General features: G+C 37.0%; 1 protein-coding gene and 1 long non-coding RNA gene across 3 annotated transcripts in view; one reads left to right on the top strand and one right to left on the bottom strand.

The window, feature by feature from the left end:
• The window catches only part of LOC148778093 (uncharacterized), an 84,003-nt gene that overhangs the window by 32,462 nt on the left and 32,437 nt on the right, over positions 1-19,104 (bottom strand). The gene's annotated exons all lie outside the window — the stretch shown is intronic.
• The window catches only part of PTPN22 (protein tyrosine phosphatase non-receptor type 22), a 67,358-nt gene that overhangs the window by 19,121 nt on the left and 29,133 nt on the right, over positions 1-19,104 (top strand). Inside the window, exons 2-11 of one of the 2 annotated variants that reach the window (XM_055402968.2) lie at positions 287-395; positions 649-725; positions 855-950; positions 1,370-1,408; positions 2,508-2,579; positions 2,725-2,784; positions 3,351-3,493; positions 3,989-4,055; positions 8,225-8,302; positions 11,420-11,506. In XM_055402968.2, the coding sequence (XP_055258943.1) occupies positions 287-395; positions 649-725; positions 855-950; positions 1,370-1,408; positions 2,508-2,579; positions 2,725-2,784; positions 3,351-3,493; positions 3,989-4,055; positions 8,225-8,302; positions 11,420-11,506 (828 nt within the window). The remainder of the gene's footprint in view (positions 1-286; positions 396-648; positions 726-854; positions 951-1,369; positions 1,409-2,507; positions 2,580-2,724; positions 2,785-3,350; positions 3,494-3,988; positions 4,056-8,224; positions 8,303-11,419; positions 11,507-19,104) is intronic. The other variant, XM_088835593.1, reaches the window with a different exon arrangement.

The raw sequence follows: 19,104 nt of genomic DNA, 5'->3' as shown, positions 1-19,104 counted from the left end.
CTCTTTACAACCCCATGGACTGTAACCTGCCAGACTCCTCTGTCCGTGGGATTCTCCAGGCAAGAATACTGGAGTAGGTAGCCATTCCCTTCTCCAGGGGATCTTCCTAACCCCGGGATCAAACCTGGGTCTCCTGCACTGCAGGCAGATTCTTTACGGTCTGAGCCACCAGGGAAGTTAAAACAGCTGAAGTGGAGTATTTGGGCAGAGGGGAAGGAAAGCTCTCTAGAGATAGCTTCTTGCCTCTTTTCCCTAGGATGATTGAATTATTGTGATTTTATTACAGATGCTGAAAAGACTGTCTGCCAAGTATAAGGCAGATAAAACCTATCCCACAACTGTGGCTGAGAGGCCCAAGAATATCAAGAAAAACAGATACAAGGATATTTTGCCCTGTAAGTTTCATTTCTCCCTTTAAACTTGTACCTTTTTCCTAATTCAATCATCTTGTCTCTTTTTACCCACTGGTTGCTGTTCCTAACCCTGGATCATGGCTTTGACAAATCAGTTTGTACTGTATATGACTGCAAAAGACCATTCATTCATTCACTCTTCAATCACTTATGAGCGTCCACTGTTCACAGTACTAGTTCCAGACCTACAGAAGCCCTCTGACCAAACCTTCTTAGTCTTTCTTTTGTGTTATAGATGACCATAGCCTAGTAGAACTGTTCATGATAACCTCTGATGAGGATTCCAGCTACATCAATGCCAACTTCATTAAGGTACATTGAATATTCTGTATTTCTCTAGGTACTTAAAAAAATGGGGGTGGGGTGAGGGTGGAGGAAAACTAGACAAGAAGAAGAGTATGTTTTTTGTAGTTACCCCATGTAACTTCTGTTCCCCTTTAGGGAGTTTATGGACCCAAGACTTATATTGCCACCCAGGGACCTTTGCCTACAACTGTCCTGGACTTCTGGAGGATGATTTGGGAATATAGCATCCTGGTAAGTGCAGAGTTGCTTTTGTTACTATATTCTCTAGTTCTTAGAGATGTGGGGGATTGGGTGGCAGGATAAGTGAGGTTTCCTATGTATCAGAATCATTGCTTTTTGGGGTCAGTTGCTAGAATTTTGGTGTTCAGGCAACTTTTAGTCAAAATCACAAAGTCACTATTGTTCAGAGAAACAAAAGTTCTCTTTCTGACAGTCTCATTTGTTAACAAGAATTTATTGATTTGAATAGAGAAAAGGGAAGTGAGGACAGAGAAAGAAGAGTAGGAGCAACATTTTATAATTTATTAGGATTTCTTTTTTGGTTATAAGACAAAACAAAAAAAAAGAATGACACTTTTGGACTCTGGGATTCATGTATTAACTGCTTTTCTAACTGTAACAGTGTTTAAGTCTCTAATTGATCGCCCTAGATCATTGTTATGGCGTGCATGGAGTTCGAAATGGGAAAGGTGAGTTGCTGTTTAGTAAACCTAAAGGAAAAAAGAAAAAGAAGGGGGAAACTTGGTAGCAAAAGTTTCCTTAACTGTAACTTGGTAGACATTTATGCTCATCTTCCTAGTCTTCAGTTTGGGAATGCCAAATGATTCTCAAGGCTTTTTTTTAAACCCGTGAGAACCTCTTTTGCCCATTTCCCCTGTGTTTTAAAATAAAAATAAAGTATACTTTTTAAAATAACAATTCATTTTTCTGTTGTTATTAATCAGACATTTTAGACTGTCAGAGCTCCCTTTGTGCCACTTGGCATGGCCTTCACTAACCATATATGGCTGGTGAGCACTTGAAATATGACTGGTGTGGCTGAGGAACTCAGTTAGCCTATCTTAATGCATTTAAATTTAAAGAATGATATTCAATTCAGTTATTGGAAAACCTGATTTGGAACAACTTGGGTATGTGAATCTTTTTCAACCATAGATTTTACGAAACCTAAATGGATATAAAATATTTCCAATAAAAATTTAGCATAGCAATTGAAATGTGCTTTAAATATAAAATATATACTAGATTTTGAAGACAGCTTAAAAATATCAAATAATCTAATAACCATTTTGGATTGATTACAACTTGAAAACATTTTTATTTATTGGGCTAAGATATAACAATTAACCTACTATTTTTTTCATTTTTGAACGTGGCTATTAGAAAAATCTTAATTATATATGTAGCTCATATTATATTTCTATTGAACAACACTCTTTGAACCTGTTGCCATTCTGAATTGATACAATTCCAATTAAAACCAAGGGAACTTGGGGTTTCAGTTAGCTTGTGTAGCTTTGTTTTAATCCTTTTGAAATACTGAAATGTCAGATCCCTATTTCTACTTTTTGAGACTTCCAGGAAGTCTTAAATTTGTATATCCTTTAAGGTTTGTTTTCCCATCTTTGGAAAATTCAGACTTGTGTTGAAGTCCAAGGGCATTAGAAATTCCTAACCTAGGGTAAAGGACACAGCTGAATTTGCTTCTGAATGGGGGATAGGGTTTCACTGTCCAGGAAAGACTAGAATATATGGAAGGAAATCACCACCTTTTGCTTTGTGCAACAGAAAAAATGTGAGCGCTACTGGGCTGAACCAGCAGACACTCAACTGCAACTTGGTCCTTTCTCCATATCCTGTGTAAGTATGATGTCTATTTCCATTATGGCTGAGCAGATACTCCAGAACCTACTTTATAGAGAGTAGTTTTTTAATATTAGTCTTAATAACTAATACTTTGAAATAATAATAAATCAAAATAATAATATTTTGATTTACTTCTTAGGAAGCTGAAAATAGAAAATCTGATTATACAATCAGGACTCTAAAAGCCAAGTTCAATAGTGTAAGTATAGAACACTAAAGGTAAACTCAAAGCCTACAGAGACCAGGTAAGTAAATGAACATGTATATGATGCAGTCTGGACATATAATAGGGGATGGAAGGGCCTTTAATGTTCTGGATAGACCATACAATCCAAAAGAGACCTTTGGTGTAATCTGTGTTCCCCAACCTATTTCACACCAATGGCCCACATATAAAATGATATTATTTCTAGGGTGAATAGAGGCTGGGAACCAACTTGAAAGCTCAACTCCTCTGTTTCTCTAAGGCAAAGGGATTTAGTACCTCACCCTGCCTGTGACTCAAGTATAGGATACCAGTTGGGGAGCTCTGGTTTGGACCATTTTCACATCTACCTTCTCTTGTGAGTAGATAGGAACAGGCCAACAGTGAGTGACCTGAAATTACTTATAATTATTCTTACAGGGCATGTGCTCTGTAGGGAAGAAGATCCCATAAATCGCAGAAAAGATAAAGATGCTACTTCATAAGACAGAGTAATCTTGTGATAGAATGAGGTGACATGCTAATCTTGAACTCTCCTTTTATCCTGGTTATGTTTATAGGAAACTCGAACCATCTATCAGTTCCATTATAAGAATTGGCCGGACCATGATGTGCCTTCATCTATAGACCCTATTCTTGAGCTTATTTGGGATGTGCGTTGTTACCAAGATGATAACAGTGTTCCCATATGCATTCACTGCAGGTACGATGCTGTTGTATGAACCTTCTCCCCAGAATAAACCAAGTGTCACACTCAGGCCAGGACTCCTGCTTTTAACCAAAAGAAGACTGACTTCGCTGGAATTTAAACCCTACATAGATGTAGGTTCCTAATTTGAGGCTTATTTTTTCCAGTCAGTCAGAAAGGAATCAAGTTTAAAAATGAGAATGATTGAAAGAGGAAGGTCAATAGAAGAGACTTTGATAAATTCAACCTGAGAATTAATGATTTTTTTTTTTTCTGGTAAATTACTTGTGAACAGCACAGCTCTAGAGATGTTTTGCTGTGAGAACTTGCCTAAGACCTGTCCTGAGGCTTAGTGTAATCTGTGGCAACTGAAAAAGGTGTTCCGGGAAATGGTAGGGTTTAACAGTTTCATGGTCTCTAGATTTCTTCTTCCTCAAACCTGCTGGTGAAATTTTTCAGCTACGATCCACTCTCTGCAACTATACATGCTACTCTGATCTTTCATTTCAGCGCTGGTTGTGGAAGGACTGGTGTTCTCTGTGCTATTGATTACACATGGATGTTGCTAAAAGATGGGGTGAGTTTTTCTCAATAGGCACTTGCTATTTTCTTAACCCTGTTACTTTCAGACTTAGAAATTGTCTGGTTCTTCAAAACATCTATCTTTAGGATTCTAGAATATTCACTTGTAGATTGGCTTTGTCAGACAATTAACTTAGTTCCTAAATTGGTGGTTCTCAAAATGTGGTCTCCAGACAAGAAGCATCAGTATCACCTGGGGAATTCGTTAGAAACGCAAACTTTTGGGCCCCACCTCAGATGAACTGAAGCAGAAACTCTGGAGTGGGTGGGGCCAGCAAGTTCTCCAGGTGCTTCTGGAGAGAAGTAGTTTTGATAACCACTGTCCTAAATCACAGTTACCCTTCCTTTAGCTAGGTAACTTGCATTAAGAATTTTGCTGCTTTCTGTCAAACCTTAACATGAATCAGCCATAGGTATACATATATCCCCTCCCTTCGAACCTCTCTCCCATCTCCTGCCCCACTCCACCCCTCTAGATTGACGCAAAGCCCCTGTTTGAGTTTCCTGAGCCATACAGCAAATTCCTATTGGCTATCTATTTTACATATGGTAACGTAAGTTTCCATGTCACTCTTTCCATACATCTCACCCTTGCTTCCCCTCTTCCCATGTCCATAGGTCTATTCTCTATGTCTGTTTCTCCATTACTGCCCTGTAAATAAGTTCTTCAGTACCATTTTTCTAGATTGCATATATATGCATTAGAATATGATATTTATCTTTCTCTTTCTACACTTCACTCTGTATAATAGGTTCTAGGTTCATCCACCTCATCAGAACTGACTTAAAGGCATTCCTTTTTATGGCTGAGTAATATTCTATTGTGTATATGTCACAACTGCTTTATCCATTTATCTGTCGATGGACATCTAGGTTGCTTCCATGTTCTAGCTATTGTAAATAGTGCTGCAGTGAACAATGAGATACATGTGTCTCTTTCAATTTTGGTTTCCTCAGGGTATACGCATAGGAGTGGGATTGCTGTGTCATATGGTGGTTTTATTCCTAGTTTTTTAAGGAATCTCCATACTGTCTTCCATAGTGGCTGTATCAATTTACATTCCCACCAACAGTGCAAGAGCATTCCCTTTTCTCCAGCATTTATTGTTTGTAGACTTTTTGATGATGGCCATTCTGACCGATGTGAGGTGGTATCTCATAGTAGTTTTGATTTGCATTTCTCTAATAATGAGTGATGTTGAGCACCTTTTCATGTGTTTATTAGCCATCTATATGTCTCCTTTGGAGAACTGTCTGTTTAGGTCTTTTTCCCACTTTTTGATTGGGTTGTTTTTCTGACATTGAGTTGTATGAGCTGCTTGTATATTTTGGAAATTAATCCAAGTTGTTTCATTTGCTATTATTTTCTCCCATTCTGAGGGTTGTCTTTTCACCTTGCTTTGAGTTTCCTTTGCTGTGCAAAAGCTTTTAAGTTTAATCAGGTCCCAATTGTTTACTTTTGTTTTTATTTCCGTTACTTTAGGAGGTGGGTCATAGAGGATCTTGCTTTATGTCATCGAGTGTTCTGCTTATGTTTTTCTCTAAGAGTTTTATAGTTTTTGGTCTTATATTGAGGTCTTTAATCCATTTTGAGTTTATCTTTGTGTATGGTGTTAGGAAGTTTCATTCTTTTACATGTAGCTGTCCAGTTTTCCCAGCACCATTTATTGAAGAGGCTGTCTTTGCCCCATTGTATATTCTTGCCTCCTTTGTCAAAAATAAGGTACCCATAGGTGCATGGGTTTATTTCTGGGCTTTCTATCTTGTTCCATTGGTCTATATTTCTGTTTTTGTGCCAGTACCATAGTGTGTTGATGACTGTAGCTTTGTAGTATAATTTGAAGGCAGGAAGGTTGATTCCTTCAGCTCCATTTTTCTTTCTCAAGACTGCTTTGGCTATTCGGGGTCTTTTGTGTTTCCATATGAATTGTGAAATTTTTTGTTATAGTTCTGTGAAAAATGCCATTGGTAATTTGATAGGGGTTGCATTGAATATGTAGATTGCATTTGGTAGTATAGTCATTTTCACAATATTGACTCTTCCTACGGAGGAACATGGAATATCTCTTCATGTTTATGTCATCTTTGATTTCTCTCATTAGTGTCTTACAATTTCCTGTGTACAGTTCTTTTGTTTCCTTAGGTAAGTTTATTCCTAGATATTTAATTCTTTTTGTTTCAGTGGTGAATGGGATTGATTCTTTCATTTCTCTTTTTTTCATTTTTAGTATATAGAAATGCAAGTGATTTCTGTGTATTGATTTTGTATCCTGCAACCTTGCTAAATTCACTGATTAATTCTAGGAATTTTCTGATACTATCTTTAGGGTTTTCTATGTACAGTATCATGTCATCTGAAAACAGGGAGAGATTTACTTCTTTTCTGATCTGGATTTATTTCTTTTTCTTCTCTGATTGCTCTAGCTAGGACTTCCAGAAATATGTTGAATAATAGTGGTGAAAGTGGACACCCTTGTCTTGTTCCTGATCTTAGGGGGAACACTTTCAGTTTTTCACCATTGAAAACAATGTTTGCTGTAGGCTTATCATATATGGCCTTTACTCTGCTGAGGTAGTCTTCTATACCCATTTTTTGAAGATTTTTAATCATAAATGGGTGCTGAGTTTTGTCAAAGGCTTTTTCTGCATGTATTGAGATTATAATATGGTTTTCATCTTTCAATTTGTTAATATAGTTTATCACATTGATTGATTTGTGTATATTGGAGAATCCTTGCGTTCCTGGAATAAACCCAACTTGATCATGGTGTATGAGCTTTTTGATGTGTTGCTGAATTCTATTTGCTAAAATTTTGTTGAGGATTTTGGATCTATGTTCATCAGTGATATTGGACTATAGTTTTCTTTTTTTGTGTTATCTTTGTCTGGTTTTGGTATCAGGGTGATAGTGGCTTCATAGAATGAGTTTGGAAGTGTTCCTTCCTTGGCAATTTTTTGGAAGAGTTTTAGAAGGCTAGGCATTAGCTCTTCTCTAAATGTTTGATGGAATTCTTCTGTGAAGTCATCTGGTCCTGGGCTTTTGTTTTTTAGGAGATTTTTTATCACAGCTTCAATTTCAGTGCTTGTGATTGGGTTGTTAATAATTTATATTTCTTCCTGGTTCAGTCTTGGAAGATTGAATTTTTCTGAGAATCTGTCCATTTCTTCCAAGTTATCCATTTTATTGCCATATAGTTGTTCATAATAGTCTCTTATAATCTTTGTATTTCTGCATTGTCTGTTGTAACCTTTCCGTTTTCATTTCTAATTTTGTTGATGAGTCTGGCTAAAGGCTTGTCAATTTTGTTTATCTTCTCAAAAAACCAGCTTTTAGTTTTATTAACATTTACTGTTGTTTCTTTCATTTCTTTTTATTTCTGCTCAGATCTTTATGATTTCTTTCCTTCTACTAATTTTGGGGGGTTTTCTTTGTTCTTCTTTTTCCAGTTGTTTTAGGTGTAAAGTTAGGTTGTCTATTCGATGTTTTTCTTGTTTCTTGAGGTAGGATTGTATTGCTATAAACTTCCCTCTTAGAACTGCTTTCACTGTATCCCGTAAGTTTTGAGTTGTCATGTTTTCATTGTCATTTGTTTCTAGAAACTTTTTAATTTCCTTTTTGATTTCTTCAGTAACCTCTTGGTTATTTAGAAACGTGTTGTTTAATCTCCATATGTTTGTGTTTTTTACAGTTATTTTTCTTGTAATTGATATCTTCACGCATAGTGTTGTGGTCAGAGAAGATGCTTGATATGGTTTCAATTTTCTTTAATTTACTGAGGTTTGATTTGTGACCCAAGATGTGGTCTATCCTGGAGAATGTTCCATGTGCACTTGAGAAGGTGTATTCTTCTACATTTGGATGGAATGTCCTGAAGATATCAATGAGATCCATCTCATCTAATGTATCATATAAGACTTGTGTTTCCTTATTAATTTTCCATTTTGATGATGTGTCAATTGGTGTGAGTGGGGGGTTCCCTCATTATATTTTTAACTTCAGACATTTGATCACCCAATGTGAAATCATTCTGAAGAGTTTCTCCAGTATTTCATAGGCTCTAAGTAATGGTGCAAGTGATGAAAAACCTCATTAGTTTTAAAAGTGCATTCTTTTTTTCTAGATAGGAACAAAGGAGTAAGATATTTTTTCATTTTATTTGATAGATAGTTCCTGAGAACTTCAGTGTTTTTAGTTTGATCCAGGAAATGCGAACGCAGAGGCCTTCATTAGTTCAAACTCAGGTATGGATTATGGTGAATAATATAACATGTCTGAGTCTGGTTCCATCTCTTTATTTAGTAACAGCAAGGCATCCAAAAATAGCTGACTGCTTTACTATCAAGGGTTTTGGTCCATTTCCACTTCCTCTAACTCTGAATAGCCTAATATTTTTCCTGTATCCCTTGCCCTGGACCAAATTCCTTTCATTCCTTGTATTTTATTGTCTGTTCAGAAAATATTAAGAAAGCAATATAATATTTCTTACAAAGGATATTTAAAAAAATTTACAAACTATTTGACCTATTGGAAAGAAATAGCTGGGTCAGGTTAACCTGAAATTTTGTGGTGGTAATTCATTTCTGAAACCATACAAAACTAGAGATTTGTAATTTCATCTTCAGGAGGTGGTAACAGAATCTGGAGAATTATATTATTTTCTTCATTTTAGAAAATAATAAAAAATTAAAAAATCATCCATTATCCAAAGAGAGAGTCACTGTTACTATTCTTATATAGTTTTTCCTGGTCCTTATTGTATGCATATTAAAAAAAAATTTAAACTCCATAATTACAATAATATTATATATATGATTATATGTGTATCATAGTATATGATTAACCCACCCCAGAGTGCTCATACCTATTCATTCCATAAGAAATGCTTTCCACCTGTTCTCTCTTCTCCAGTTCACATTCTACCTCTTAGGTGAAACATTCCCAGCTGAAATCTCTCACATTCTATAATATTTCAGCACCCATGTATGTGTTAATGCACTCAGTCGTGTCTGACTCTTTGAGATCTCATGGACTTCTTAATTCTCCTGCCAGGCTTCTCTATCCATGGAATTCTCCAGGCAAGAATACTGGAACGGGTGACTATTCCCTTCTCCAGAGGACCTTCCCATCCCAGGGATTGAACCTGGGTCTCCTGTATTGCAGGCAGCTTCTTTACTATCTGAGCCACCAGGGAAGCCCAACATCCATATTTTATCCATATTTCGACACCAATAATTTTACCTATATTTCTAAATGGTCTCCATCTTTAAGATAGAGTTTAGCATTCGCCCATTCTTTCTTTCATCAAACAGTCATTGGTTTTTTTTAGGTAAGAGACTTTTTTCATGGGCATCTCTGATGACTCAGGGATAAACAATCTGTGAACAAAGCAAGAAATCCCTGGGTTGGGAAGATGCCCTGGAGGAGGGAGTGGCAAACCACTCCAGTATACTTGCCGGGAAAATCCCATGGACAGAGGAGCCTGGTGGTCTACAGTCCATAGGGTCACAAAGAGTTGGACACGACTGAAGCAACTAAGCACACAGCACATTTTTGCATAGTTTGTTAGAACTATTTCTTATTGCTGAAATAGTAAGACTCTAGGGTTTAAAGCTGGAGAAGGCAATGGCAACCCACTCCAGTACTCTTGCCTGGCAAATCCCACGGACGGAGGAGCCTGGTGGGCTGCTGTCTATGGGGTCGCACAGAGTCAGATACGACTGAAGTGACTAAGCAGCAGCAGCGTTTAAAGCACTTACAAATGAACTTGAACACAGGTTTAGAAGTAAAACAATTGACAATGACACTTTAGATGTTTTTATGTAAAAGTTCTAAATCAAAGGGAAAAAATTAAGAGCTATTATAATATAAACCTTCTGTTTGGCCCACACAGGTTTTCCACTAATAGTCAGTGGAAAACGAGAATTCTTTTTCATGTGTATGACTGTAGGTGTTTTCTATATTCAACCTTTAGGGAGGAAAGTTTATGTGAAATGAAAGCATTGGCTGGTTTAAGGCTGTCAGACTTAAGAGAAGACCAATCCATGTAGATGTATAAAGATTCCACGAAGTATGCAACCTAATTGTATAACATTAAAGTGTATTACTGAATCAATAAATAAAGCCATACATTATTTCAGAAAAAGTCCATTTCAGGCCTATATGTAAGAGTTGGAAGACAGCTGACATAGTTTTAAGTTAACTTTCACATTTTGGCATTATCAACAACTATTTGGACAAATAACCTACCTGCTGTAGCTGCTTTTTCTGATACTGCTCTAACCAGGAAATAGCACTGTAACCAGATGAGTGCTTCCTGTCTGATTTTCCTGTCTTCTTTAGAAAAAAATTGAAGAGTGGGTCAATGGCTGTGTTGGATGATACAGACTCTGCACTATTCTCCTGCTACAATTATTTTTGGCAAAAGTTATATTTTATTTGTATACGATTGTGTGAAGTGTCATTGAAAAACCTGAATAGGCCTATTTAGATGAAAAATAGGTCCAAAAATCAAGTGCTTGAGCAGGTAGAGAGGCAAAAACAAGGTAGTAAAAATCCATAAACCTGTAATTATAGCGGTCTCATTTCTCTGCAGTGGAATTCCTTTATAACCACAAATTTCTGAACTCTATTTAGTGGTCTTCTTTTTGTTGGTATCTTTGCTAAGACAGAATTTCAGCAGCTTGATCCAAATGCACTAAACTAAGAGTCAAAAGTTCAGGTATTAACCCAAGACATTGAAATTACTTCTGAATGATCTCAGACAAATCATAAACAGAGTTAACAACCTAGCTACTTTATAGATCAACTGTGAGAGTCATATTGAAAATATCTATTAGCCATCAACAACATTAATCTACCTTTTCCCAGAAGAGATGAATTACCCCCCAAAAATGCATCGGGAATGAAATAAAAAACAATTTTTTTATGGCCATGTGTCATGCAGAATTTTAGTTTCCCCACAAGGGATCAAACCTGTGCCCCTTGCAATGGAAGAGCAGAGTCTTAAACACTGGACCTCCAGGGAAGTCCCTGGGATGAAAATTTTAAAGTGTAAGCAAACAAAATTAGAGGGAGGATAGTGGAAGGAAAGATAAATAAGAAAGTGGGTTTAGAATATAAAAAGTGTACTGCAAGGTCCTTGTATATTAGCTAAAGGTAGATCAAATATTTAGCTGTTTCTAGCATCCAAAAAATGCTTTGAAACCTGACATGGGCTGCACAGACATAAGGCACTATCATTAAACTAATGTTTCAGGTTTGCTATACTAGGATTTCATTGGTGTTCATACTCCTGAGATTCTGTTAGTTCACCAAGTTTTTGTTTATTTTCATTTGTTCCGGTTTGCGATGCTCTTCAGCAACAGTATGAACTGGTCTACAACGCTGTATTAGAACTATTTACGAGACAGTTGGATGTTATCAGGGATAAACACTCTGGAACAGAGGTACATTTTAAATTTGATTTTTCGTAAAAAAAAATGTTTTCACGTTGATTTTGATCAAAGGATCTCAGATTAGTTGCAGGGCGATTTATAATTTATCATCACAGCTAAACTGGAGTGTCAGATGTGTATGCGGTTGCACTATAAATCTGTGGAGAAGGACAATTTAATTGAAGTACTTTAACCTAGAAAATTAGTGTCTTGGTTAACCTTTTGCATACCATTTTAAGCTCAATTTAGAAACCATAGGAGTGGGTGAAAGGGCAAGCCATATATTCTGTTTTCATGTTTTAGACAGTCGTGAGGCAAGTTAGAAGTTAGAGTGACAATTATAAAGTGAAATTGCAGTTGAGTACTTCACATGATTTTTCAGGTTACTCAAGCTTCATTTTGATGGCATATGTATCATCAAATTTTGAGAATATTTTAGAATATCCAAAGGATTCTTATATTTTGAGCTCATCACAAAAACTGATGTCAAATATTTACTATGGAATCACGAAGTATTAGATTCTGAACAAACCTTAATAAGACAAAATTATTGATTTACCTTCCAGGGTGTATGTGATATATACAAATTAATTAAAACTTTAACACCACATTTTGTATTATGCATCTGAAAATATTCACTGAGTACCTATTGTTTTCACAGTATTAGGAATACAAAGTATATATGTGACTCTCACAACTCCTATCACTTGAATGATGAAGCATTTGGAGTGAAAAAAAAATCAAAAAACTGTTGAGGCTAGAGAATGAACTATGCAATCCTATAGTGAATGTCAGCTCTGAAGAAAAAGTGTAGGAGGAGATGAAAACGAGAATATAGTTGCCAGACATTGTTACTTATATCCTGTTCATGCCTACTTCATTGGCTAGTACTCCCAAAACAAGTTTAAATAACAGAAGTGATTGCATGACCTAATTTTAGTGGAAGAGATTCTCATGTTTTATTACTAACTGTGATGTTGATTTGATTGGAGTTATTTTATTTACCTGTTTATTATCTTTTTTGGCTGTGCTGGGTCTTCATTGCTGTGTGAGGGCTTTCTCTTGTTGTGGCAAGTGGGGGCTATTCTCCGTTGCGATGTGCAAGCTTCTCATTGTGGTGATTTCTCTTGTTGCAGAGCATGGGCTCTAGGTGCGTGGGTTTCATAGTTGCAGCTTGCGGGCTTTAGAGTATGAGCTCAGGAGTTGTGGCACAAGGGCTCAGTTGCCCCATGGCATGTGAGATTTTTCCAGACCAGCGATTGAACCTGTTTCCTGCGTTGGCAGGCAAATTATTCTGGACCACCAGGGAAGTCTGAGATACATCTTTTAATTGTTTAAAGGAAGTATTAATTGACTTCTATTTTATTAAGAATTTTTTTCAGAAAGACTGTTGAAGTCTATCAATTGCATATCTTTGCATTTATAGAATGATCACATGGATTTTCTCCTTTGACATGATGATACAGTCATATCCTTGCTCTTTGAATAAAACATTCTTGAACAAAGAATATTCTCCTAACATGCTGTTGGAGTATGTGGTTTAATATTTTAGTTTCCAGGAAATGTCAGTACTCAGATATAGCCCATGGCTCCAGACAGTTGAGTTGTTTGGAGTGTGCCCTTAGTCAATAAATAGGAACATAGGAACATGGTTCAACGTCCCACAGAAGGAACTGATTAACATCAGCCAAGGAGAACTTCTGTTTCTGGGAATATCAAGTAGATATACTTTCCCCTATTCTTTCCACTAATACAACTAGAAACCCTGGACAACATACATATAAAATAAATATAAGAAGACTCTGAAAGATGGAGAGAAGACAGACCAACTAGGAACATTGGGACCCAAGGAATGACATGAAGGTGAGTTCCTTGAATTTTCTTTTTCTTCATATATCACAGATTTGGAACTGAAGAAACCAACAAATTGGAAGTGCCAACAGTGCAGACAACAAAAAACGAACAAAATCCTGCTCTCTCTAGTCAAAGAACCAGGAAATGGGCAGTCGAGCAAACCAGAAAACTTTAAGATACTAAGTATTTTACTTCAGTCAACACCAAAGAAAAAAAGTGGCCCCCAACCCCACCTGTGCCATCAAAGAAGTGGACAGCCTAGATTTCCATCCTCACAAAAATGGTGATACAGAGAAGGACAACAGGTCAGATATAAATACTCTATCAGAAGGACAGTGTTACGTGTCATTCTTGTGATCATTCTAATAAAGAAAAATATACAATCATTTAAAACAAGAAAAAGTCAAGTAAAGAGCTAGGAGTTTTATTTCCACCGGCCTGAAATGAGGTTTCCCTGCAGTGTCAGTGGAAACCAGGTGGGGAGCCTGAGTTTCTACCTGGCAGTTACCTGGTACCCCAACGTCTCTCCACTGATGGACTGTCAGAAGAGGCCGAGTGGAGAGTCAAGACTTTCAACATCATCCAGCAGTGATGAGACCACCCAGACCATGTTGTCAATAGAGACCACCTGGAGAGCCTCTCCCAGGGTGTCTCCCTTCAGGTGTCAACAAAGACTGAGAAAACTGGTGGAGATTGAATCCACTTGGCAATGGCAAGGCAGTAATGAGGTAGCACCCTCACCCTTCTTCTTTCCTCTGTTAGAATGGGTTTTTAAAAGCTACCCCAGTTAAAAGAGAATAATATAACAATACAAAAATATCTAGATTTCATGTGAAAAATCATTTGTCATACCAAGAACCAGGAAGACCTCAAACCAAATGCGTAAAAGACAATCAACAGATGACAACACTAAGATGACAGAGATGTAAGGATTATCTGACAAAGATTCTAAAGCAGCCATGACTAAAATGCTTCCATGAGCAATTACAGGCATGCTTAAAATAAATGAAAAAATAAAAAGTCTCAGCAAAGAAATATAAAGACCTTGCAAAGAAAGAGAAGATATAAAGAAGAACTGAAAAGGAATTTTACAGTTGAAAAATAATGGTAATGGAAACAAAACAGCTCAGTAGATGGATTTAACAGGAGAGTACAGGACACCAGGAAAGAATTAATGAAAGACAAAACAATAGAAACTTCCCAATTTGAGCAATAGAAATAAAATAGACTAAAAAATAAAATAAAAATAAAATATAGAGCTTTAGGAAACTAAGTACAATAACAAAACCCCTAGCATTAATGTTAAGGAGGAAAGGAGAAAAAAGGCAAGTCTAAAAAAGTACTGAAATTCTCATCATAAGTAAACTTCAGAAAACTAAATACAAAAATTCTAGAAATCAGCCAAAGAAAAATGATATTAACTGAAGGGGAGAAACAATTAGAATGAAAATTAATATGTCATCAGAAAACATGGAGGCCAGAAGGAAGTGGCACAGTATTTTACAAGCGCTGAAGGAAAAAAGCTTGTCAACAGATTTCTACATCCAGTAAAAAATATCCCTTCAAGAATGAAGGGGAAATCAAGACACTCTCAGGGGAAGAAAAACCAAGGGGATTTGTTGCCAGTAGACAGACCTACCCTAAAAAAATGGCAAAGGAATTTTTCTAAATAGAAAGGAAAGGAAAAAATAAAGAATATGGTAAGCAACATGGGTAAATATAATAGGTTTTCCTTTTTCTCTTGATTTTTCTAAATTTTTTAATGATTAAGTGAAAATTATAATACTGATATGGTTCTAAATGTATTAGAAGAAATATTTAAGACAACTGCATTATGAAAAAGGAAGGCTTAGACACGTAAAGGGAGGTAAGGCTTCTGTTGCTGCTAAGTCACTGCAGTCGTGTCCGACTCTGTGTGACCCCATAGACAGAAGCCCCAGGCTCCCCCGTCCCTGGGATTCTCCAGGCAAGAACACTGGAGTGGGTTGCCATTTCCTTCTCCAATGTGTGAAAGTGAAAAGTGAAGTCGCTCAGTCATGTCTGACCCTTAGCGACCCCATGGACTGCAGCCTACCAGGCTCCTCCATCCATGGGATTTTCTAGGCAATAGTACTGGAGTGGCTTGCCATTGCCTTCTCCGTATTGAATTAGTAAAACAGTAACACTTACAGACTTTGATGAGTCATGAATATATGGTGTAATTACTACAGCCACTCCTACAAAAACTGTACAAAGATATATTTTAAAAAACATTATAGGTAAATCAAAATGAAATTCCAAATATGCAGGAAAGAGAAAAAGGCAAGAAAAAGAAATGAGAAATGGAGAACAAACAGAAAACAACAGATAAAGTTGGAGACGGAGTGTATTGAAAACATGACCCAACTATATGCTGTTTGTAAGAAACACATTTCAAGTATATAGGTTGGTTTAAAATAAAGGATTAGAAATATATATATCCTGTAAACATGAATAAAGGGAAAGCAGGAGTAGCTATATTAATAACAGAGAGACCTCAGAATAAAGAGTTATTCTCCCACAGAAAGGGAGGGATATTGTATAATGATAAAAGGGTCAATCTACCAATAAGATGTATTTAACAATTCTAAGTGTGTATGGAACAGACCTGCAAGATATGTGAAGCAAAAACTGATAGGATTAAAAGGAGCAATAAAAAATCAACAGTTACATTTGGAGACTTCAATACCCCTCTCTCAAAATTTATAGAACTCAGCAGGAACTGAGCAAGAATATGTGAGAACTAACACCACCATCACCAACTAACAGAACCAAATTGTTATTTATAGGAGTCTCCACCTAACAACACAAGAATATACATTCTTTTCAAGTCCTGATTGAACATGTACCAAGGTGGATCACATCCTGGGCCATGAAACTATCTCAAAAACATAACGAATTGATATCATATAGAATGTATTCTCTGAGTTCTATGGAATGAAAATCAAAGTTGATAACAGAAAAATAACAAGAAAAGAACCAAGTACTTGGAAACCACATAAGACTCTTTGAAAAAATCCATTGAGACAAAAAAGGAAGTTTAAAGAGAAATTTCTGAAAAACACATTGAACGGAATAAAAATATGAAAATACCACATATTGAGATTTGTCACACAGAGCTCCAGGAGTGCTGAGAGCAAAGTTTATAGCACCCTAAATGCATACATTAAAAAACTGTTATTGTTGTTTAGTCACTAAGTTATGTCCAATTCTTTTGTGACCCCATGGACTGTAGCCCGCCAGGCTTCTATGTCCATGGGATTTCCCAGGCAAGAATACTGGAGTGGGCTGCCATTTCCTTCTCCAGGGAATCTTCCTGACCCCAGGGATCGCGACAGAGGAGCCTGGCAGGCTCTAGTCTATGGGGTTGCAAAGCGTTGAACACAACGACTAAACAACAACTAACACACACACACATATACTCACATATATGTATTAAAATATAAATATATATGTATATATATATATCACATCTTTTTTATCTATTCATCTGTTTATGGACATTTAAATAGCTTCCATATCTTCAGTTCAGTTCAATTGCTCAGTCATGTCCGACTCTTTGCAACCCCATGAATCACAGCACGCCAGGCCTCCCTGTCCATCACCAACTCCCGGAGTTCACTCAAACTCATGTCCATGGAGTCGGTGATGCCATCCAGCCATCTCATTCTCTGTCGTCCCCTTCTCCTCCTGCCCCCAATCCCTCCCAGCATCAGAGTCTTTTCCAGTGAGTCAACTCTTCGCATGAGGTGGCCAAAGTAATGGAGTTTCAGCTTTAGCATCAGTCCTTCCAATGAATACCCAGGATTGATCTCTTTTAGAATGGACTGGTTGGATCTCCTTGCAGTCCAAGGGACTCTCAAGAGTCTTCTCCATATCTTAGCTATTATAAATTGTGCTGCTATGAACATAAGGGTGCATGCATCTTTTCTCCTTTATTTGTTGAAAACAAGTTTCTTTCTTTCTTTTTTAATGTTTTTGAATTATAGTTTTGTCTGGATATATGTCCAGGAGTGGGATTGTTGGATTTTATGACTTTAGTTTTTTGAGGATCCTCCATACTGTTTTCCATTATGACTGCATCAATTTACATTCCCACCAACAGTGTAAGAGGGCTCCCTTTTCTCCCTACCCTATCAAGTATTTATTTGTAGACTTTTTAATGATGGTCATTCAGACTGGTGTAAGGTAGTACCTCTAATTTTGATTTGCACTTCTCTAAGCCTCTTGATGAAAGTGAAAGAGGAGAGTGAAAAGGTTGGCTTGAAGCTCAACATTCAGAAAACAAAGATCATGGCATCTGGTCCCATCACTTCATGGGAAATAGATGGAAAAACAGTGGAAACAGTGTCAGACTTTGTTTTTTTGGGCTCCAAAATCACTGCAGATGCTGATTGCAGCCATGAAATTAAAAGACGCTTGCTCCTTGGAAGGAAAGTTATGACCAACCTTGATAGTATATTAAAAAGCAGAGACATTACTTTGCCGACCAAGGTCCGTCTAGTCAAGGCAATGGTTTTTCCCGTGGTCATGTATGGATGTGAGAATTGGACTGTGAAGAAAGCTGATCGCCAAAGAATCGATGCTTTTGAACTGTGGTGTTGGAGAAGACTCTTGAGAGTCCCTTATACTGCAAGGAGATCCAACCAGTCCATTCTGAAGGAGATCAATCCTGGATGTTCATTGGAGGGACTGATGCTAAAGCTGAAACTGCAATACTTTGGCCACCTCATGCGACGAGTTGACTCACTGGAAAAGACTCTGATGCTGGGAAAGGTTGGGGGCGGGAGGAGAAGGGGACGACCGAGAATGAGATGGCTGGATGGCATCACCGACTCTGTGGACATGAGTTTGAGTGTACTCCGGGAGTTGGTGATGGACAGGGAGGCCTGGCGTGCTGTGATTCATGGGGTCGCGGAGAGTCGGACACGACTGAGCGACTGAACTGAACTGAACTGAACTGAATTAGCAATGATGCGCATCTTTTCATATGCGTTTTGGCCACCTGTATATCTTTGGAGAAATGTCTGTTTAGGTCTTCTGCCCATTTTTCGATTGGATTGTTTGGTTTTTTGTTATTGAGTTGTATGAGCTGTTAGTGTATTTTGGAAATTAATCTCTTGTTGGTTGTATCACTTGCAAATATTTTTTCCCACTCCTTAGGTTGTCTTTTTGTTTGTTTATGGTTTCCTTTGCTGTGCAAAAGCTTGTTAGTTTGATTGGGTTCTGTTTGTTTATACTATGTTGTTTTATTCTATTGCCTTGGGAGACTGACCTAAGAAAACATTGGTACAGTTTATGTTAGAGAATTCTCTTCTAGGATTTTTATGGTGTCATGTCTTATATTTAAGTCTTTAAGCCATTTTGAGTTTATTTTTGTGTATGATATGAGGGTGTGTTCTAATTTCATTGTTTTACATTCAACTGTCCAACTTTTCCACCATGACTTGCTGAAGAGACTGTTTTTCTCCATTGTGTATTCTCGCTTCTTTTGTTGAAAATTAATTGACTGTACGTGTGTGGGTTTATTTCTGGGCTCTCTATTCTTTTCCATTGCCCATATCTCTGTTTTTGTGTCTTTTTTGCATTTTTGAGTTGGTTGTTTTTGAGTCTTAGAAGTTCTCTAAATATTCTGGATATTAATCCTTATCAGATATATGTTGCCTTTTACTCTGTTAATTTTGCACTTTGATGCATATAGGTTTTTAATTTTCATAAAATCCAATTTGTCTCTTTTT

The sequence above is a fragment of the Moschus berezovskii genome, chromosome 4 (assembly GCF_049115385.1).
Source record: "Moschus berezovskii isolate FMDL1 chromosome 4, NW_MosBer_1.0, whole genome shotgun sequence".
NCBI classification, from domain to species: Eukaryota; Metazoa; Chordata; class Mammalia; order Artiodactyla; family Moschidae; genus Moschus; species Moschus berezovskii.
This window is presented reverse-complemented; position numbering and strand designations above follow the sequence as displayed.